This window comes from Camelina sativa, chromosome 18 (genome assembly GCF_000633955.1).
Source record: "Camelina sativa cultivar DH55 chromosome 18, Cs, whole genome shotgun sequence".
Lineage (NCBI taxonomy): Eukaryota > Viridiplantae > Streptophyta > Magnoliopsida > Brassicales > Brassicaceae > Camelina > Camelina sativa.
Genome location: NC_025702.1, coordinates 8002343 through 8024907, shown reverse-complemented (window position 1 = coordinate 8024907; position 22565 = coordinate 8002343). Strand labels below are relative to the sequence as shown.

The 22565-nt window shown below is 33.6% G+C and overlaps 4 protein-coding genes, 1 long non-coding RNA gene and 1 other non-coding gene across 7 annotated transcripts; 2 read left to right on the top strand and 4 right to left on the bottom strand.

Moving 5' to 3' along the window:
• LOC109124825 lies at nt 692-2531 on the bottom strand. 2 transcript variants are annotated; one of them, XM_010483797.2, is made up of 5 exons: nt 2441-2531; nt 1736-1790; nt 1400-1636; nt 1095-1298; nt 692-968 (listed from the first exon to the last, which is right to left on the bottom strand). In XM_010483797.2, exons 2-5 carry the CDS (start codon nt 1742-1744, stop codon nt 906-908), a joined length of 513 nt encoding a protein of 170 aa, XP_010482099.1. In that variant the 5' UTR covers nt 1745-1790; nt 2441-2531; the 3' UTR covers nt 692-905. The 2 variants fall into 2 exon arrangements, with proteins under 2 accessions (XP_010482099.1, XP_010482098.1); XM_010483796.2 differs by lacking the exon at nt 2441-2531 and having other exon boundaries at nt 1736-2003.
• Nucleotides 11234-11704, top strand: LOC104760827 (putative lipid-transfer protein DIR1). Its single transcript, XM_010483795.2, has one exon. It carries the CDS (start codon nt 11277-11279, stop codon nt 11586-11588), a length of 312 nt encoding a protein of 103 aa, XP_010482097.1. The 5' UTR covers nt 11234-11276; the 3' UTR covers nt 11589-11704.
• On the bottom strand, nt 12044-13530 carry LOC104760826 (uncharacterized protein At5g48480-like; the record flags this gene model as incomplete). The annotated part of the gene is given in 2 exon segments (XM_010483794.2): nt 12044-12513; nt 13116-13530. Coding segments are annotated over 2 exon segments (525 nt in total). The 3' UTR covers nt 12044-12281.
• LOC104763226 lies at nt 14015-16335 on the bottom strand. Its single transcript, XM_010486631.2, has 8 exons — nt 15882-16335; nt 15373-15528; nt 15037-15105; nt 14773-14943; nt 14548-14691; nt 14300-14458; nt 14125-14190; nt 14015-14044 (listed from the first exon to the last, which is right to left on the bottom strand). Exons 1-8 carry the CDS (start codon nt 16206-16208, stop codon nt 14015-14017), a joined length of 1122 nt encoding a protein of 373 aa, XP_010484933.1. The 5' UTR covers nt 16209-16335.
• Nucleotides 16346-16417, bottom strand: TRNAK-UUU. The gene has a single exon. It is a non-coding gene; the product is annotated as a tRNA-Lys (tRNA).
• Nucleotides 21975-22320, top strand: LOC109130447. The gene is made up of 2 exons (XR_002036433.1): nt 21975-22214; nt 22287-22320. It is a non-coding gene; the product is annotated as an uncharacterized LOC109130447 (long non-coding RNA).

Sequence of the window (22565 nt, the reverse complement as noted above, 5' to 3'; positions counted from 1 at the left end):
TATTAAAATAATTATTATGGATTGAATGAAAAATAAATATTATAATTTATAGAAATTATTTTTTCCAAATGGTAAAATCTCAATATTTTAGACTAAATATTTATACTTAAATTTATATTATTAGTTTTTAAAAATACTTATTTTAATAAATTTGTATTATTAGTTCTTAAAATATTTATTTTATTTATTTTGGTCATAAATAAAAGAAGTTAAAAATTAAGAGAACTACTTTGCAAATAAAATAGTTCACCTCTATTTATAGAGAAGAACATAGAGTTTCCCTAAAAATAGGGAAAAAATAATAATCTCTATTATAGAGGTGAAAATAGAGATCTATTGGAACAAAACTACTTTATAATAGAGTTTACAAATGAAAATAAAGGATCATTCCATATACTCTAATATATATAAAAAAATATCAATTTAGGATCCGTTGTCTACATTCTCATAAACTCTTAGTATAGTCCACTCTTTTTCAATTCACAAAAAAAGGGAAAAAAAAAACAAAAACAAAAAAAAAGTAGGTGCCACAAGTCAAACTTTGTGTAGACGAAGCTAAGCTACTATTCAACATTCCCCTCCTCACAGCTTTTAACTCCTTTCCCATCCCTAATCTAAAACCAAATCCATCACTGATCAGTGATCACTAGTACCAACAATATAGTGCACATTTTAGAGGATGTGAGCCAAATATGCAAAACCAAGTCTCATATTTTTATAATCTAATTAACACAATATGGCTCAAAAGCTACATTGTTCTACTATCTTTTAGGATTCATCTCCTTCTTTTTTGCCTACGCATAATTAAATACATATATAATAATTTCACAAAGCATAGTCTTTTTGATAATATATAATAATAAAGTATTGTTTGTGACTCGAAATCTCTCACGCTTGTTCCTCCGTCAAAGCACCCGTGTTGGCAAAAAACACCTTGAAATGCACCCAAACCCACCTCCTCCTCTTTTCTGCAAATTTCAATTTTAACATTTTCCATAAAAAAATCAAACCTTATAATAATAAAAAATAGTCATAGAAACATATCAATAAAAGATTAAACTAACTAATTAACAAATTAATTAGGTTTTGAATACCCTTTTGGATTTGACTGAGAGAGGTTGTGGGGAGACTTTGTACAAGTCTTCATCCACAGGCTTAGGTGCCTTCATCCTCCGCTTCACCACCGGTGTTGGACAGCTCGTCGGCGCGTTTAACTCACGCGCATCCGTCTCGTAGTTGTGTTGTTCCTTGGAGACATTTCTTTTCTTCTCCGTCCCCGGTTCTTGCCCCACCTTAGCCTAAAAAATAAACATTTTCCGGGAACATAAGACTAAATCAAGAAAACTCACGGGCGACAAGTGTTGAATCGGGAAACATGAGTCAAGAATCAAGAACGTACCCGGCGACGAGGGAGGAGGATAACAGCGGGAGCAGCCACAAGGTGGTGGTTGTCGTAGAGGTCACCAGCGAGGTAAAGATCACGGTCTTGATGAGGGTAAGGAGCGTAGTGAAGAAAAGCTGGCTGTTGAGTTGTCGCAGTCTCGAAGCACTGAGTGAAAGGCACGGCATCGTTCCAGTCCCAGCTTCCAAAAGCCGGCACGTGCCCTCTCCTGCAGTACTCTCCTCCTCCGTATTCCTGATTGAATCAACCCAAAAGAACACAAAAAGTTAAAAACTTTGTAAAACCCACAAGAAGATGAAGAAGAAAGAAAGAGGAAGGAGCTTATTAGCTTACGTAGTCCATTGTAGTACTAGTGAAGTAGTGATGAATGGGTTTGATTGATGATGATGTTTGGATCTCTGCTTGCTTTAAGTAATCTAAATAGAGAATGAGAGAGAAGAGAGAGAGAGAGTATGTTAAGTAAATGACCAGATGGGTATTTTACATTACTCAACACTGAGGTTGCCTTAAAGTCTACTTGTAGGGGAGTGTTAAAGAGAGAGAGAGAGAGATGGGGGACTCTGTGTGGTCTCTCTGAGCAGAGGTGAGTGTTGTTTTTAAAAAATCTTGTAGGGTAAGTGAATAAGTGAAAACTAATAATGAAAAATAGAGTTGGGTTTAGCTACTCTTCTTCTACTATTTTTTTTTTTTTTTATTACTTTTCTAACAAAATAATACTATTTTTTTTATATAATTTCTTTTTATACAGTGTTGTGTACTATTGTCTTTACTTTTAATGTTTAAAGGATTTTTATCCATTTAAAAAATAAAATTTGGTGGCTTTAGACTTTTTTTTACATGAGATAACTTTTTTCTTTATAAATTTTACAAAACATTCATTTTTCCATGGTTGACAAAACAAAAAAGACTTAAAACGTAACGTAACTTTTCACTAACACTATTAAATTGACCAAGTTTTATGGATTCTAAAGCTGACTTACTCATTCCATTTATTGCTATCTTGTGAGTTGGGTAAGAAAAATACTAGATANTGATGATGTTTGGATCTCTGCTTGCTTTAAGTAATCTAAATAGAGAATGAGAGAGAAGAGAGAGAGAGAGTATGTTAAGTAAATGACCAGATGGGTATTTTACATTACTCAACACTGAGGTTGCCTTAAAGTCTACTTGTAGGGGAGTGTTAAAGAGAGAGAGAGAGAGATGGGGGACTCTGTGTGGTCTCTCTGAGCAGAGGTGAGTGTTGTTTTTAAAAAATCTTGTAGGGTAAGTGAATAAGTGAAAACTAATAATGAAAAATAGAGTCGGGTTTAGCCACTCTTCTTCAACTACTTTTTTTTTTTTTTTTTTACTTTTCTAACAAAATAATACTCTTCTCTTTCAAAATATAAAATAATGTTTTAGCCAAAACACCCATAATAAACTAATAATGTTTTAATCAATCAAAAATAAAACTGCATAAAATAAATAATAAGAAAATACAAAAGTAGTCTAAAAGTTGCCTCAAAAAATGAAACATCCTATATTATGAGACGAGAGAGTACTATTGTTTTTTAAATATAATTTCTTTTTATACAGTGTTGTGTACTACTGTCTTTACTTTTAATGTTAGAGGATTTTTATCCATTTTTATAAAAAACAATTGGTGGCTTTAGACTTTGTTTTTACATGAGATAACTTTTTTCTTTATAAAATTTTACAAAACATTTATTTTTCCATGGTTAACAAAACAAAAAAGACTTAAAACGTAACGTAACTTTCACTAACACTATTAAATTGACCAAGTTTTATGGATTCTAAAGCTGACTTACTCGTTCCATTTATTGCTATCTTGTGAGTTGGGTAAGAAAAATACTAGTAGATTGTTTTTGTGTTGTGTGGATTAGATATAACATTCATTAATTGTCATTTCTCAGAATATCCAATTTGAAAAATGGAATTTTATTGTTTAGAAAAAGTGAAAAAAAAAAGAATTGAAGAGACAAAAGAGTTAAGAAAAGGAGCTTTAGGAAGGAAGGGGCCACATGCAACATTACCTCTGTTATGAAACTTTGTGCTCTGTGCAGTGTGCAACCAACAACAATACAATAACATTGCCACGACTCCAAGCAATCCCATACTCTCTATTTTTTATCTTTTGTCAATTTTCTCTTACTTTTTCCCCTTATTCAATTCCATCTTTTTACAGTTCATAATAATAAGTCTCGAATTTTTTTAAAATTTTTTGTTCTTTTATAAGTAATTGACAGAGGACAGGTGAGGTTAGGTCAAAATTACTGATACTGTTCTTCATAGCAGGATAATAAATTGGAACTGCTCATTGCAGCCTTTGAAATTGAGAAAACAGTTAAAAAAAACATTTCAACGGAATGGCTTTTCATTGATGTAATAACTGCTTAGGGCAGTTAACACTAGAGAAACTATTATATTGTATAAATTCTTGAAATAAATGATAGAATTATTTTAATACAATTTCATAAACCATTTTTTGTTAAATTATAGTATTATACAGTATATAATTAAGTTGAATTATAACTAACACGATATTTTTAATGAAGTTTTAAATAAAAACAATACATTATTTTAGCCACAACTTAAACATTGCTATTATGTTGCACAAAAAAAAAAGAAAATAGTCTTTTATTTCCCATATACACTATTGAATTTTTACTATTCCTTATTGAACACCATCAAACACATGATCACTAATGACTAATTTTACATTTTTTTTTGTTGAATTAGAAAATATATTGGTAAATAGAATACATTAGCATTCTATTCAATGGATTATATATATAATAGAATGATGTGTTATTACTTACTACTCCAAATGATGTGTTATAGAATGATATATATAATAGAATGATGTGTTATTACTTATATATCATATCGTATATACAAAAATTTTACCAAATGATATAACAGTAAACACTATGAAAAGATGATTGTAGTGCGTAGAAACTAAAATCTCTTTAGTAATTTTAAGGCAGTTTAAAAAGTGTTAATAATGTTTATTTACAAACTATAAACGAATTTTCAGTAACCTTTAAGCTTTAAACTACATAAATAATGAAACACTTTCGGCAGTTTGTAGAAATATTTTGCAAAATAAAATGAATGAAAATTTAAGAAAAAGAAACAAAAATAAACTAAATGGATGTCATGCTTCTGAAAGATCCATAAATTAAATGGGATCCATAAATTAAGGCTGTTGTTTTATAATGTTGCTTTGGCCTACTCTTTACTCTCTACTACTACTACGTACGTACTATTAACGTTTGACATTTCTATCATTAGTCTTTTCTATGTTTTCTATCATTAATCCACCGGCTTTGTCTTCTTTTGCAGTTAATTTGACGAAATGTTACTTTTTCTGATTTTAACTTTAATTCTGATGTTTTTGTTATGTAATGCTTTTACTTTTTAGTATGAAACTCCTCATTAGTCATTAGTTTAGTCGATGTGATTTAAACTGAACAGAGATTGGATTCAGATATATGAACTCCAATTATCAACCAAGAATTTTGGAAATCGAGATTCTTCAGTAGCTCTTCAACTCTGGTTTAGAATTTCTGAACTTCTGATTCACTATAAACCATGCTTTATGTGTTATTACTTATTATGAATGTTGTTTTAATACTTTTTACAAATCCAATATTTACAATATAAATGTTAGGTCAACTAAATATCTTTCTCTTAATATCAAATTGTATTTACATGAAGAATTAAATATGCTGCATTTGAATTTTAAAATAAAAATTGTAAAACAAAAGAGAATAATTGAGAAACATTTATTAGAAGAAAACAAAATATTTATTAAAACTAAATTACTCTTCAGTCTTCCTACTTTCTTAGGTTTCGTGAACATGCTCTAACTACACATTTACTCCTCCTTGTGACCTTGGAATATTAGCTACGTCATTTGCGTATCTTGTGTCAAAATATTATTTATTCCTTGGGACCTTTGGATACAGTTATTCTAGTTTGTAATAAAACTTTTTTGTAGCTTCTCTGATTTGTTCATGGGGCAATTTATATCGTGCTTCTGCAACGTCTCGCAGCTCCGTTTGTCAAAAAGCATTCATCCGATCCTGATTCTTATTGTAACATCGAGAAGCATTTAATTACATGAGCTAGCAAGATACATTTTCCACTGTTTGCACCCAAAAAAAAAAAACAAGATACATTCTCTAGTAGGAGCAATTCCACATGACCATAGTCCATAGCGTTAGGTTCGAGAGACGAGAGGTCACAAGTTATATATAGGTCTGGTCAAACACACAATCCTATTGTGCTTCTCTATGCAACCTAAAAACTACTCTATCAAACTAATCCTATAAACGAACAAATTATTCGGAATATAAAATCTAACAACGAAAGATTTAACAGAATATGCAATATTTAGAATCATCACATAGTTAGGGTTCACACTTCACAGATTAATGTCAATCTTAACCTTTTTTTTTTCTTTATGATCAAGTTCAATCTTAGCCTAAAAACATAAGAAAAATACTTACGTATCAAAATACTCTTCATAATTCGGTAAACATGAAACTTTTTGGTCATTTGTTTGAGTCTTTTTAACCTTCGGTTGCATAGAAGAAGTGATTTACTTTAATTCTTTTCATGACGGTAACAAAAGAAAAGGGAAAAATGTCATAAAAAGCCTCAACTTATCATTTTCGTTGAATCAAAGCCTCAATTTTATATATGGTGAATTTAATATCGAACTTTTTGTTGACTTACCTTTTAAATCTCAAATTTTTGTTGACTAGGCCGATTTGAGCACAACGTTAAGTCACTAAACGGACAGATCAAACGCGGTTAAATTTCTGTCAATACATCTGTTAGCTGTTAAACGAGTCGTTTTAATCAAAACGAAAAACCCCCAAATCGTAAATCAATTCTCTATTTCTCAGAACCCTAAAAATTGAAAAACCCCAAATTTCTCTCTATTTCTTCTTGATTGGTCTCTATTTCTTTTCGATACCTCTTTATTCTTCTCACTTTCATCAGATTTTGATTTATTCTTCCAATTACTATAAGTTCTAGCTCGGAGACGTCGGTGATAATCGATGATCGTGGATTGCCCTCAAAGTGTGTATGTGGTGAAAGGGTTTTAAATTTACATCAAAAAATCAAGATAATCCTGGGCGACCATTCTTCCGTTGCATCAGCAAACGAGATTCAAGCTCATGGACAAGCAAGAGAGATGTAAGCTCAAACTCGTGGTTCTTTTTTTGATGTTGTTTATGTGTGTTATGGTAATGGTAATGTTGTTTGTTTATGCATTAGGGTCACTTATTTAAGTGGGTGGAGGATGCTATCTATGAGGAAGTTGAAGATGCATTACCAAAACTAGGAATCATGGCAAACGAGATTGTTAAAGCCAAAGCTGAGATAAATGAGCTCAATGTTGCTATGCAAGAGTTGAAGGAAGATGCAATGCAAAGGAAAAGAGACATATGCAAGCTTAAACTGTTGTGGAAAATGTGTTTTCTGTGGCTTTGTGTAGTAACAATTTTCATTGTTTACCTTATGGTTGGTAATATAAAACAACCCAAGTTTGTTCTCGGTTATTAGTGTTGTTTACTTGTATGTTGGTTTGTATGTTTCGTAATGAAATCAATTTGTTTCCTTTGAAAGAGTTAGAGATGGTTCATTCATAATAAAAGACATAGTTATGGTTCATTCATAATAAAAGAGTTAATAAACAACAAAAGAGACATCATTCATGGTTTGATAACAAAAAAGACACAACTCATTGTCTAAAAACCGCAAAATAAGTAAGTTGCTGGTCATAAAACACACCAAAACATTCCATCCTAACTTGAGCATTGAAACCATGATGTCCAGCCTCCTGATGCTTGTTGCCTCTGTGGTGCTTGTTGTTCCCATTGCCGTCCTTGAGAGGGTTGTGATCCTTGTTGAGGTTCCCACTGTGTTGTTTGCGGTTGTGATCCTTGAGAGGGTTGTTCTCCTTGTTGAGGTTCCCATTGTGTTGCTTGTAGTTGTGATTCTCCTTCTGACTGTGCTTGTCCTTGTCCTAACAAGGCATTCCTTGGTTCCTAGTTCAAGAGATAAGAGATAAGAGATGATATTGATTATGACCTTACTTGTTGTGTTAACAATAATAAAACGAGAATTTTGTAAATATAACAAACATGGTTCTTCCTTGGTCGACCTCTTGGGCTTTTAGGTTGATCTGCAACACTCGGGTTTGTACAAGATATCCTATTGTGACCTTCTTGTTTGCAGTTTGTACATGTCATGACTCTACCTTGTCGTGATAATCTGGTGGTGCTTGAAGAGGCAGTTTCAAATCTTCCCTTCCTCCTAGCATGGTTAGGAGGTCTACCACGATTGCCTTTTCTCCATGGTTGTGGCAAAACTCCTAATCTATTCATCCTAGGCCACTCCGTCTGACCTTGAACATGTGCAATACCATCTTCATAAGTTTGCTGCCACATTTTTGTTGTGTACCAGTCGCTGACATAATCTTCAACCTTCTATTTTTTTGCTATGATAACAAAAGCAGCATGGCCGCATGGGATTCCAGTCATCTGCCACTTAATGCATCCACATGTTTGATCATTCATATCTACACTATAAGTATCATCATGTAACTCTACCTCGTGTCTATCATTCCTAGCCATGCTTCTTATGCAAAACTGTGACCCTTCTATCATTTCTTCTATCTCCGAATGTGCCCTCTTCGTGAATCTTGTCTGTAATCTGCCAGCTATAATATGCCTCTTCTGATTTCTCACCATACACTGTCTCCTAATATCCTCAAGCATTTCTAGTAAAGGCTTCCTCCTAGCTTGGCGTATGGTTCTATTAAATGATTCACTCAGGTTGTTCAAGTTATCATTGCAACATGTACCTACTCTGAAAAGAGCTCTAGACCATGTCTCTGGCTTAGTCTTTAATAGGGAAGCAAAAGCACCTGGATTATATCTCTACAATGCTGCCATATTCACATTATATTTTCCAATAGTGTAGCTGCGAGCAATCTTCCAAAACAGACGTTGTAGTTTCATATCATTACTATCCCTCTTCCAATTCTCCATAATATGCTTAGCACACTGACGATGTTCAGCTTGAGCGAGAATGTTATGGATAGCTTTCACAAGACCCTGCAAAATAAATAAGCTTAGATAAAATTCTCCATAATATATGAACACAAAAAACATATCAAGCAGAAATATACTTACCGATTGCTTGTCAGATATTATAGCAATTTTGCTTCCATCCTCAATACTCAAACTAGAAGAGAGCAACCTTATAAACCAGTCCCAATTGTTATCATTCTCAATCTCAACCACTGCCCAAGCAACTGGTACTATCCTATTGTCTCCATCTCTTCCAACTGCAGCTAATGGATGCCCCTTTCTATCCCATTTCAAGAAAGCACCATCTATTCCTAATATGGGTCTACATGTTTGCTTCCATGCATCTTTTTGTGTTTTAAAACACACAAATAAACGATAAAACCGTTGCATGCTTCCTATTGTTGGCCCTGGAATAGTCTCAATCTCAAAGATTGATCCTTCATTTGATCGAAGAATTTCAGCTTGATAGTCCCAAATCCGTGAAAAGTGTTCTTGATGACCAGCACTCGCTTCTCGCCTAAGTCTTGATTTTGCCTATGATCATTGTTCTTCAATAACCTCTAGATTGTATTCTCTCTTAATCTCTGCCTTCATCTCCTGTTTGGTAATCTTTGGATTCTTTCTTAATCTCTCTGAAAATAATCAAGCTATTATTCCTCGCTTCAACATGTGATTGTAACCTGACCTCACACATCTATGCGGACCCTCGTACCGATTAATCTGCATCTTGTGTTTCTTCTTATTGTAAGCACAATAACATCTCCATAGACACTTACCTTTCTCATCAACATAAGTACATTTTGCCCCAATCCTCATAGCTTGAGATCTATACAACTTAATGTCATATCTAGTTTTAAGAGAGTACCTCAAAACAGCAAGCTTGATATCATTTGGAGAACTGAACATTTTCCCCACATGCAGCAGCTCTTCAGGATCTTCAGGTTCAACATGATTATCGCCTTCAACATTATCTTCCTCTTCACTATCTGATAGACGATCTGGTATCTTCTCCTCTTCCCAAATATCATCTCCACTATCTGCATCAGTCAAGTCTTCCTCATCTCTCGCATCCTCTCCAAACTGATTTGCCATGTCTTCACAAAAAACTTCTTCTAAACCAACACAGTTTCTATCTACCTCGCTTGTAGCTTCATACCCAATACCATCCCAATCTTCGTCGCCTACAACATCACAGTCATCTTCACTAAAGTTCTCACGGTTTTTATCACTAGCGGCATCACCAGCGAAGACTACAAGAGCATTCCCTACACCATGAGTCGATTCGGGAGCAGCCAAGCCGGGAGCAGTCGATTCGGGATCAGCCAAGTCGGGAGCAGTGGATCGACTTCATCAGATGTCGATTCGACATCAACCCTCTTTTGTTTAGGACGACGCGTTGGGAGCTTCTTTTCTTCCCCATTACTTAACAATTTAGAAGAACAGATGAAATCGAAGAATTGAAGAAGAAGAGGAGAGGAATCGAAGAATAGAGAGAAATTTGGGGGTTTTCAATTTTTAGGGTTATGAGAAATAGAGAATTGATTTACGATTTGGGGGTTTTCGTTTTGATTAAAACGATTCGTTTAACAGCTAACGGTGGTATTGACAGAAACTTAACCGCATTTGATTTGTCCGTTTAGTGACTTAACGTTGTGCTCAAATCGGCCGAGTCAACAAAAGTTTGAGATTTAAAAGATAAGTCAACAAAAAGTTCGATATTAAATTTACCATATACAAAGTTGAGATTTTGATTCAACGAAAATGATAAGTTAATGCTTTTTATGACATTTTTTCCCAAAAGAAAATGATTGTAAATTAGGTAAAACAGTGATCGCCGCTATACATTTTGTAAGGTTTAGGTAAAACAGTGATGGTCGCCGGTAAAACAGGTAATTGCATTTGAAATCTAATAATGCTCTTGTGTATCAACAACAACACACCACCAAATTTAAGTAAAAATATGAGATGGAGATTAAATAAACGTCTTTACAATGATTACGACTAATAGAACTGAAAACCTCAATTAAAAGAAAATGTAAACTAATTTAAAAATGGAAGAGTAAAGGAAATTGAGAATCTAGAAATTTGGATTTTCTCAACGCTTCTCTCAGAGTCACAGAGAATGAAGGGAAAAGGCTAAGTGGTAAGAAGACAAAGGTCAAAAGTCTATTTTGCTCTACTTTTACAATTTTCCCTTTAACATTTGTGGTCAAAGTCTGAAATGTGCAGTAAACGTTTATTTTAGAAGTCTCGAGTCGATAGGTACAAGAACCAACGACAGAGCTAACGAGATACATACTCTTTTTGCTTCCATTTATATACTAACTGATGCTCTCATTTGTTTTGTGGTTAAAGTAGCTAATTGTTGGTTGTTGACAGAGAAAGATAACATAACTCTTACTTGGGCTCAAATCGGCCCAATAGTTTAAAGATGGTTTTTAATGTAATTTTGTTTTTCTATATGTAAGAGAATTTTAGAAGTATACAATGCGCCAGTTGACAATATATATTAGTTTCCATTTGTAGTACAAGATTTGTGGGCTGGACTGTGTAATTGGATAATTGAATAGAAGTGCTATGATTCTATGACAAATACCATATCCCAAAAGTGAAGTACAAAAAAACACAACCCGTGACTAATGGAATAATTCATTCTGGTTCACGGGTTACTCTTACACATATTATATAAGAAGATACACCTTCTCATCAACATTCACTTCAACACCACAACCACAACAAACAAAAAGAGGAAGATAAAAAAAATGGCGAGCAAGAAGGCAGCTACGGCTATAATTGTGATGATGGTGATGATAATGGCTATGCTAGTCGATAGGTCAGTAGCGATTGACCTCTGTGGCATGACCCAGGATGAGTTGAATGAGTGCAAACCAGCGGTGACCAAGGGGAATCCAACAAGCCCATCACAGCTTTGCTGTACGGCTCTGCAACATGCCGACTTCGCGTGTCTTTGTGGATACAAGAACTCTCCATGGCTCGGTTCTTTCGGTGTAGATCCCGAACTTGCTTCTGGTCTCCCCAAAGAGTGTGGCATACCCAACGCCCCAACTTGTTAAAAGTATAAGCTTTGTGTGTGTCACTGACTCAGTGTGCGTGTGTGTCTTTTCATATTCTAATATGAGATGTTGTTTTTTCTTTTTTATATAAATCGTACTTTCTGCCACATGGCGTATATGGGTAAACACCAAAAAGTAGTCAAAAGATTATAGAAGGACCAATTGAAAACTTCACAAGGCCCAAACAGCACACGTAAGGGCAATTTCGAAAACGGAACCAATAAGCACAGACCCAGAGGCCTATGGTTTCTCTACCTCCGACACAGTATTCAACACTCTGACACAATAATACAACAAACTTAAAAAAAACGTATACTCGACACAAATTATTCCAATATTCTTCTTAATTCCTTCTTATCAACCCACTAATCTAATACTAGACGGTTCTATCCTAAGATAAAACAGATCAAGCAAAGGTAAACATGATTACTGACAAATAATTAAGAGAAGCAAAATCATCAACAAAAACATATAAAATCCGAGATTAATAATATCTGATTTCACCAAAGATTAGAGTATGTCAAAAGGGGTGAAACTTAGAACTCCGAGAAAGTCATTAAGCTACTCGATCCGGTTTACTACGTACCGGATTCCACAAAAGACAAAATAAACGCATAAACCAGAAAATAGGATGTTAAGGATGACAGAGTTTGTTCAGAAACCGACGCAAAAAATCAGATCCGACGGCAGTAACTAAACCTCTTTGTTCTCGTCGTTCACGGCGGCGTTCTCAATCTTCTTCGCCGGAGCAGAGAAGATCCAAGTGAAACCAAACGGATCCGTGACTTTTCCTTGAACACCTCCTTCAGTCTCCACCTCCGTAACCTCCACTTTCCCAGCTCCCGCGGACACAGCTTTCGCAATGGCTGCTTCAACATCATCTGTCTCGAGGGTTAGAGTCATCGTCGTACCTTCCGGTTTCGCACTGTTCAAAGTAAAAACAAACAGTCCAAATCAAACCACAAAATATCCAAAACATGCAGAATCATCCATGAAAATAGCTTCTAAAAGGCGTCTTAAACAACCAGAAACTTCTCATCTCACAAACCAAAATCCAGATCTAAAACGAAATCAAACGCTACCACTGAGTACGCACTGTTCAACGTCTAAAACAAAAAAAAAAGTTCAAAGTCCAAATCAAACCACAAAATATCCAAAACATGCAGAATCATCCATGAAAATAGCTTCTAATAGGCGTCTTAAACTACCAGAAACTTCTCATATCACAAACCAAAATCCAGATCCAAACAGAAATCAAACGCTACCACTGAGTACGCACTGTTCAACGTATAAAACAAACTCGAATCAAACAAATAAATGAACAGTAAATCCTGTTGAAGGAAGATCAAATAGCTTCTAAACGTAATTTATCTCCAGCATACAACAACCTAAATCCAGATCTACAACAAAATCAAACGCTAAACGAGTTATAAAAAAATCTAAAAAAAAAAATCAGAGATGAAAAAAAGCGAGATCTAGACGTCAAACACCACAACAAGAGCAAGCGAGAGATAGAAGAAAGCTTACTTGAAACCAGAAAGAGTGGTGACGTCACGGACAACGAGGGAAGAACCAGCGAGGTTGAGCTCAGAAGAGAGAACATGAGGAAGCTCTTGGTCAAGCTTACGCTTAGGGTAAAGACTCTGACCAGACTCGATCGCACCGAAAGCAGATTTGTAGAACGTAACAGCGTCGCTGACTTTCTGAGCTTCAACGATCAACGTCGTCTTGAAAGCGGTGAAGGTAACAGGTTTCTCCACAACCGCCGCCGTCGTGGCTCCTCCGTTAGCACCAGCAGCAGTAACATCATCTTGAGCCATCGCGAGAGAAAGTAAAAAAAAGTTGAAGATTCGTTTACGGTTTAAGAGAGAAATGAGAATGGTGTGAGTGAAAAGAGAACAATCTAGAGAGAAACGATGGGTGAAGGAGAGAGAGAGAGAGATATTTTATGATGGAAGCGGAGAAGCGGAATCGTTTTGTGTTATTAACCAACCTGACGAGGATTCAAATGGATATAACAATTGCTTTCGCGTCCGGGATTTACTACCCTTACTTTTTTGTTTATTTACGAAACTATGCCCCTACTAAAACCCCCTTCTTTTCATTTATTGCGATACGACTCTCTCTCTTTTCCTACCCTATAGGACTACTGTCTCGTCCACGTGTCGTCTCCATTAAACCGTTGCGATATTAATTTATGTAAAATAAATAATAATTGGTTTATATTCGAATTATTTTAATTTTTGGTTTACATTTTTTACTTTTCAAGTTTGTTTGTTATCATTATATAACTGAATGGGTGAATGAATTGGTTACACAGAGGACGGCAAGTTACATTTTCTCACATTCATTCTAAGTGGGTTAAAGATATGTTATGTTGTACCATTATTAGCTACAGTATATATTTAATTCAATGTCAATTTTTTTTACCAGCACTTTTGAGATTTAATTGATGCCTGTGGTGATGTAGATCAGCAAGATGTATAACTAAGCTAAGGGGGGCTGTAACGTATAGAGACAATATTTGTNAACATACCTTTGTGACAGTCTCTAGAAACATTCCTGGCCTTACTGGTAATGGTTTTCTTCCTGTAACGCTTCCCTGGGATCATATCAAGTAGGTCAAGTAAGAAAACGAATAATCTTTGGTTCAGTACCTACTCAAAAAGTCTTCTCTTTTAACAACAACTGTGTTAGTTGGTCATACTTACCCTTCCATTTAATCCACTCGGTCTTTTCTCTTGGGTAGAAGATTCGTCTTCTTTGCTAAGATCATCTGCACCTTCATCTTTCCCTTGCATTACATTCTGGATCATTTGCTGGACAGTCTTTCCAGGTTTCAGAGCTACCAATTTGCTTAAGAAATTCACCTGTTTGGCGATCATGCAATATGTCGTCATTCTATTCCAATGTTTCAATTACCTTCAGCATAATGGACATAATAGTTTGTCTCACAAACCTCTGATTCAGGCAGAGTTGTGAAACCTCGGTCATTTCTCTCATCAAGTATACCTACTCCCATCATATTTCGCGCTTCCTCTCTAATCAAAACAAGCCTCGCTAGTAGTTTTCGATCCGGAATAACTGGCCTTGTTTCCATAGTCTGCAAAACTTCCTCAGACTTATAAACATTCTCAAACTATCTCGAGGATAAACAGACATTTATTTCTAACAAACACAATACCTCTAGCAAGTCATCAGCCTGGTTAGCTATGTCATTTAGATTTGCTCCGGGTATATGAAGTTTAGTACCATTCTCACTTTCAAAAGCCCCACCACCTGCGGCCACCCTACGCAACAGCTCATGTCTACTTTCCTTTTTAGGGGTTCTACAGAGTAAACCAATCACCTGGACCTAAAATAAACAGCAACACTAACGTTTAAATCATGATATGAAGCTAGTGAAAAGTCTTGAAAGTAAGAAGAAACTGATTAAAATATTACTCACATGAGGAGGGCATTTTTTGGTGAGATGAGATAAGACAGTCTCCTTGACGACCTCTAGTAAAGACTTCCTCTGAATCCAAAACAAAAAGTCAATTTCTTTGATCTGTTTCCCAGCTTATGTTACAGAACTTATGGAGAAGAAGGTAACAACAATCTTAAAATCCAGAGAAAATATGTAAGAGATTGCTACACTATATTGCAAAAGCAATCTGAGTTACAACTGTATACTAATTCTAGCAATTTTGGTCGTTTCTGTAGCAAACTCAGGTCAATCCTTAGAGGATGTTTTTTTTTTGTGTCTGTCTATTCAAAGAGGGCAAATGCAGAATTGTTTTACCTTATCGTCTTGGTCCTTGTCTGCAAGTTGGATCATGTAATCAAGGGCCATCATAAACCCTGACTCCATTTCATCAACTCTTTTCCCTATAACTCCTTGTGCAGCCAATTCTACAGCAACATTCTCAGATGCTTCATTCATATTCATATCTGTCAACTACAACACCAGGCCAATTCACATGTCAAGCTATTACGGAACCAAGAATACCCATATGGGCCATAACTAACGTGTAAAGATTCTATTTACCATAAAGCCATCTGGAAAAAGTGATGAATAATCCCAGAAAACTACTAAGCCTAACGCCTTTAAGGTGTTCGACGAAATGCCAAACTTAGGGTAACAACGCAAAAGCAAGCCCAGATGAAACATAACTCTATAGAAACGTAGAAACACGTAAATTGGTCTATGAATTGTAAAGCTTAACGCCTATAAGTTGTTCGACGAAATGCCAAGCTTAGAGAAACGAAACAAAAGCAATTTGAGATAAACTAGGACTCAGAAAAACATACGAGGGTAATCATTTCTTCAAGAACGGAGGTGACTTGTTCGCCTCCTTTAAGCAAAGCTTCATACTCAGATGGATCTAACTTATCCTCGACATTAGTTTGATTTTGCTGAGTCCCGTATCTTTCGAACAATTCTTCATCGGTGTATCCACCTCCAACTTCGTAAGGAGCGCAAAATTGAACCAGACGCTTCAATTTCTTGGTTTGTTTTGGACGGAAAGAACAAGATGAGAAAGGAATGGAGCAAATAATCGATGGGACGATTAGAGATTCTCTTTGAGATTGTGATGATGGGGTTGAGGGGAAACGAAGATGAATTGACTGTAACATAGTTGTTTTCTCGTTTCGGATTTTGGAAATTTTCGAGGTTTTGGGTTTAAGCAAGGAAAAGAAGAAAGATAAAATATCGACGAAGAAGAAGACGATAACTGATAAAGAAAAAAGAAAAAAAAAATGATTATGATAAACGCCGCCTGTGAGGATCGAATCCACGACCACGTGGTTAAAAGCCATGCGCTCTACCACTGAGCTAAAAAGGCCTTGACGAATATAATTAAATATTTTCTTGATTCTACATAAAATAATTGATCCAAATTCCAAAACCAGAATAAACCATTTCACGAATAATATTTATTGGTTTGGTTTTTCATATACCGGTTATCAATATTGGTTATTTTACTACACTATTTATTATGCAGGTATATGACAAAAATAGTGTACATTGAAGTAGTAGCAGCTCCATTCCCTGAACAAAAGCGTGTACTCTTTAAAAACAAAAAAAATAGTCTTTAGTTGTTATAGGTAAGTTGTGCGTATTTTACAAAGTTAGCTTTCAAGATCTCTACATTTGGACTTGTGAGCACATGAATAGTGTTGTGTAATGCTTATTATATTGGTCTCACAAAATGCATGTTATCGAGATTGCTATTTTACCTTGCATTGGAATCATGCTTACCATTTGAATATGCAGGTGAAATGAAAGTATAAACTGATCATGATGACTCCTCTCTCTATTGTGCTTTGCAGCTCAAGATGTTGCTTGAATTCAAGCTTAATTAATTATGATGCAAAATCAACACTAATATGAATATATCTGAAGCTAAAATGCATATGCATCTTGGATAGATTGTTTTTTGGTAGAATACATCTTGGATAGATTCATATGAGGAAGATTAATATAATAGTTCTATCTGTTGGGGAAGGGAGAGACTTGCAAAAGGAGAAGGGTCTGTGTAATACCCCTCACCATGACTAAGGCCCATATGGAACAACTTTTGTCACGACCGACCAACTGAAACCCATTATTCCGTCAAGGAAGGACAATTTTGGCTCAGACACTGAAAGGGACAATACAAGAGAGAGTTGAGGCACACTTACGGATCGAAAAGAAAATGCCATATCAAGATTGATTCTCCGTCAAATGGGAAGAATGGTATGGAAGGCCAGGTTATTGGCAATATCCCTAAGTTGGTTGAGGAATCAATAGGTAAGATCTTAGAACTAGTCTTATCTAGGAAGCCTTAGTTGGTCTAGGGAAAATTAGGAGGGGTCAAGGAAAGTGAACTAAGGCAGGATGGTACGGGATAAGGCGTTGGTTGGCCATGATACCATTATAATAAGCATTAGACAACACTATTCATGTGCTCACAAGTCCAAATGTAGAGTTGATCTTGGAAGCTAACTTTGTGAAATACGCACAACTTACCTATAAGAGCTATAGACTATTTTTTTTTAAAAGAGTACACGCTTTTGTTCAGGGAACGGAAATGCTAGTACATCACTACTTCAATATGTTTCTCTTAACAACAAAAAATATAAAAAAAATCAATGGTTTTTAACCATAATATAAGGATTTTATTAGAGTCTTTTAATTTGTTTTCTATGATGTTTTGAGTCTTGACAGGTTTTCTAGGATTTTAGCACGGATGGGACGAAATGGAGCAATTTGGATCGTTTTAAAGCATTTAACCGGAGGAAATCAATTTGGATATGAAGAGCGTCGACCGACACCACATGAGCATCGGTCGACACCCATGCAAGTCGAGACAAGTCTTCAAATTTGGAAGTTTAACAAAGTTACCCGAAGTTTTCTATATTTGCATCATTAGTCCCTGGACGTGTTTTAGGACATATATATATATTGTTTTTGGGTTTTAGAAACCCTGAAGTTTTATTCTAGCAGCTTTTTGAGAGAGAAAAAAACCCTGAAAGTTTTTTAGAGAGCTTTTGGAGAGAAGAATCAAGACTCTTTCAGTGAAGATTCAGAACTCTTTTACTTCTTCTTTTGATTTCTTAATGCAATTTATTCAGTCTATGATGTGTTCTTCATTGATTATGTCTGAGTAGTTTGCGTGTTAGGTTTAGGGATTTTCACAGGGATTTTATGATTTATTAGATCTGTTTATTTAGGATTCATTATTTTTCTAGATCTTCATCATAGGTTGTTCTTCATATTAATTCTTGATTGATCACCTAGAATTAATAACCTAGAAAAATAAATTGATATGAGAATATAATTGATTTTTCTGATAAAACTTTTTTATGAGCAAAATTACTTTCTGCAAAGAGATTTGATTTAGTAATTTTGTGAACAATTTAAACTTGTTTTTAAAGCTGATTTTTAACCTAGAATTTTACAAAGAGATTTGGATTTTCTGGTTTTAAATTTAGATAATATTTGCAGTGAGAACTGATTTATTTTACAAAAGAGTTTATAGTTCTAGATCTGATCTTAATTGCTTGAATCCTAATTAATTTATTGATTTAATATTTTGTAATTTCCTGAGAAATTCTTTGGACCTAATTTTTTGATCTTCTGAATTTACAACAGTTTTATTTAATATTTTGCATTGCTTTTCTTTATTTAAATCAACTTGTTTAGCTTAATTATAAAACTCTATAATTTATTGTGTATACTTGAGTCCTTGTGGAATTCGACCCCTAAGTATTACAATGACCTCTTAATTTGAGAGAGTAGCTCTAGGGTTTAATTTGAGCATACTGCAATTTTATTTAAACTGGTACTTGAATATAGTAATTGTTCACATGAGTTGCTAACAAGGGCGAGAATATGATGACTATGAAGATTTGAAAAATCTAGGTTTAATCCAACATTGAACCTGTTTTTGAGAGATTGAAGAACAATATGAAAAAAGAAGATTTTTTTTTTTTATCTTTTTGATGATAAAAAAAAACTATTAGGTCTTTTTTTTTTGTTCTTTTTTAAGAATCCTTCAAAATAACGATTTGTTAATTACAGTTTTTTTAAGTAAAAATGTATCCAAAATCAAGCAAAATCAGTTTTTAAGTAATTTTTGAAAAAAAAAGTGTTAAATTTGAATAACAGTAGATTTGATATGATTTTTTTTATAAATTCTAGATTGAATAACAAGAGATTATGAGTTATTTTGAATAATTTTATTAAATTTTCAATTTCAATAACATGAGATTTGAGAAGAGATTTTAAAAACACATGATTTTTAAAAACACTAGCTTTATTTTGATTATTAAATATTTAGTTGATACACAAAATCAGGTTTCAATTATGGAAATCGTCGTAGTTGAGATCAGCAACCATGTGGGATGAAGCATGGAGGGGTCCAAATGATATAATGGTGTTTTATGATTCTTATTAAGTTCATTGCCTACTTAGAAAAAGTCGAGTGACATATTACTAATGCCATATAAAGTATCTCAATATATTTATGCCTTGATCAACTGGTAGAACTAGAAACAATGTATAAATGTGTATACACATAATGATAGTCAATCTATATTCAAGGTAGGATAAGCCAACCAAAAAAAAAATCAAGGTAAGATATAAACACTTACAAATGTAATTTAATTTTAATGAAGTGAGAAGAAGACTATAGATAAAGTAGGCATGGCAAAGGATTGCTTCATATTGGCTCAATTATTACAAAATCTCTCTTTCTTTCTCATTCACTAGTCTGGCACATGCTTTATCTCCAAATCCTCTTTGAGGTGTAGTTTTATAATACACTATTGCAATCAAATATTTTGTCCTTGCTTATATTTACACACACGTTATCTTATTCATTTGATTAAATTAAATTATTAATTTATATAAATATTTCTTTAATTTTCGAATTTCCTAAATAATATATTTAAATAATTTTTTTGTTAATATCTATATTTTTCTAGGACTAATTACATGTAAAAAATAATTATGACTTCTAAATGTTTTTAATCTTAAGAAAACTGAAAACACCTATGTTTATTACTTTATGTTTTTTTTTTACTTCAGCTTATTACTTTATGTTTGTAATTTGTAAATTTCATTTTACAAGTAATGAGAAAGGGTTATATAATCATAAACAAACTATTGGTATTTGAGAATTAAGCTCTTTTTCCTTCAATTTAGGGGTATTTCAAAAGTGCTTTCTTTTCAATACTACTTTTCAAAAATGTCACTTCTCTAATACCTTATCCGAAATGTCTTTAATATATTGAGATATACCCAAATACATGTGTAACTTTACAAAAACATATACAAATTATATTTATATATGTGTGTAACCTTCTTAACACCTTTATAAATACAATATAAATATCTTACAAATATCTTATAAATATGTTGTAAAATCTTATAAATACCTTGTAAAACTTTATAAAAACTTATAAAATACCTTATAAATACTTTGACTGAATCTGTTAGTAGTAGGTACCATTCATGAGTACATTATCATTTTTATAAAAAATTTATTAAGTTTCAAATTTATTGAGCGGTATTTATAAAATTGGACAGCTAAAATAGGCATCTTTGAAAATGAGCATACCAAAAAGTGGCATTTCTAAAAGATTCTCTTTAGTTGTTTTAAAGCTTATTTTCAATTTCAGATTTTCCATAAATATTATATTTATTAATTATTACTTGTAAAATGAAGTTTACAAAATGAGAAAAGGTTTAATTGTATGTTTATAGACATTGATATACACTAACAGAATGGTATGAGTACTACAAGGAAAAAAAAATACTGATTTAGTTGTGGTAGGTATAGAAAATACAATATTTATCAAATGAAATACTTGAGAATTTATTTATAACAGGAAAAAATCAAGTGAAATACTTTAAATATTGATAAAGTCTTAAAGGAACGTTAATGTACTGATAATCTATTCTTAATAAAAGTTTATCTATTTGCCACAACAAAATCAACGTTATGTGCCTAGCTACTTTTTTCAGCTAACAATGCATCTAAATACTAGTTTTATGCAAATATATATATATATATATATATATATATATATATATATATTTAGTGTTTATGTACGTTGGCACAAATATAGAGTGTTTATATATATTGCAGTTCTTGTAAAGATTACTAAGATAAGGAATTTTTTTTCACTACTACCATTATTAGTTTTATTTTTCAAAAACACAATGAAAACATATTTTCTAAAAATATAATAAAACTAAAAAAACTAAACTTTTACCATTCAAACCTAAACCTTGAATCCTAAACACTAAACTCCATCCCTTAAAAACTTTATCCTAAATATAAAATAGTCAATCTAAACCAATAAATTTTACACTTTTGAAAACTAATTTTTGTGTTTATGGTATTATTGGAAATACATGTTTTGTGGTATTATTAGTAAAATAAATAAAGAGTGGTATATTCGAAAAAAAAAACAAATAAAGTGTTGGATTTTGAGGAATTCTTCTTATATATCTAGAAATTTTGGGACATTTTTTTTGTGTGCATATAAAAAGGATAATTCATAAATACATTTTTACATCGGTAACATTTTTTGTGTGGTGCATATATAATATTTACTGAAGAGTTTTTCTATTCACTTTGAAATTTATAGATCTAGGTTTGAATTTTTAAGTGAATGCAATCCACGTTCGGGATGTAATAACCAAACTAATTAAACGACCGTTACGTACAGCTTCAACTAGTTTATTAGCCGTAACTTCAAATCTCGTATTTACCCTCTCCACGATAACGAGAAGCCATTGAAGGTAAAGGTCATAAACGTAATTTCATATAAACGACAATTATGGGCCCTCACAGGTCACAGTTTTATTGCCCACACACAAAAAATAAAAAAAGTTGATTGCGAAATTTAAAATCGCAAAAAAGACTCAAAGGGGTAGTTTCGTCATTAATTTGAATTTTCCCTTTCTCCTTCTTCACTGCCAGCTCTGCTATAGAGCTTCTTCTTCTCTTCTTCTTCACGTACGCTTCAGAGATCGACCCGAGTAGAGATAATAAAAAAAAAATGTCAGGATTCGTCGGGATTTTGGTATCGGATCCATGGTTACAGAACCAATTCACACAAGTGGAGCTTCGGAGTTTGAAATCTCACGTACGTACGTCTGATCCATAATACTTTTCTCATTTGATTTTTTTCCGATCTGATTCTTTCAATTCTACATAGTTCACGAGCATGAGGAGAGAGAGCGGTAAGCTAACGGTATCAGACCTCGCGTCAAGGATGGGGAAATCAAAAGTAGTCGGAGATCAGAACCTAAGCGACGAAGAGAGAGCGACTCTGATCCAAAGCTTTCATCCCAATTTAAACGATGAAGTCGATTTCGAGTTTTACCTAAGAGTTCAGTATCGTCTATTTCTGATTCTCTAAAACTCTACAGATCTTTTTGTGTTTTCTTCTGGTGATTTTAAAATTTTGCTATTTTTTTTTTTTTTTTTTTTTTTT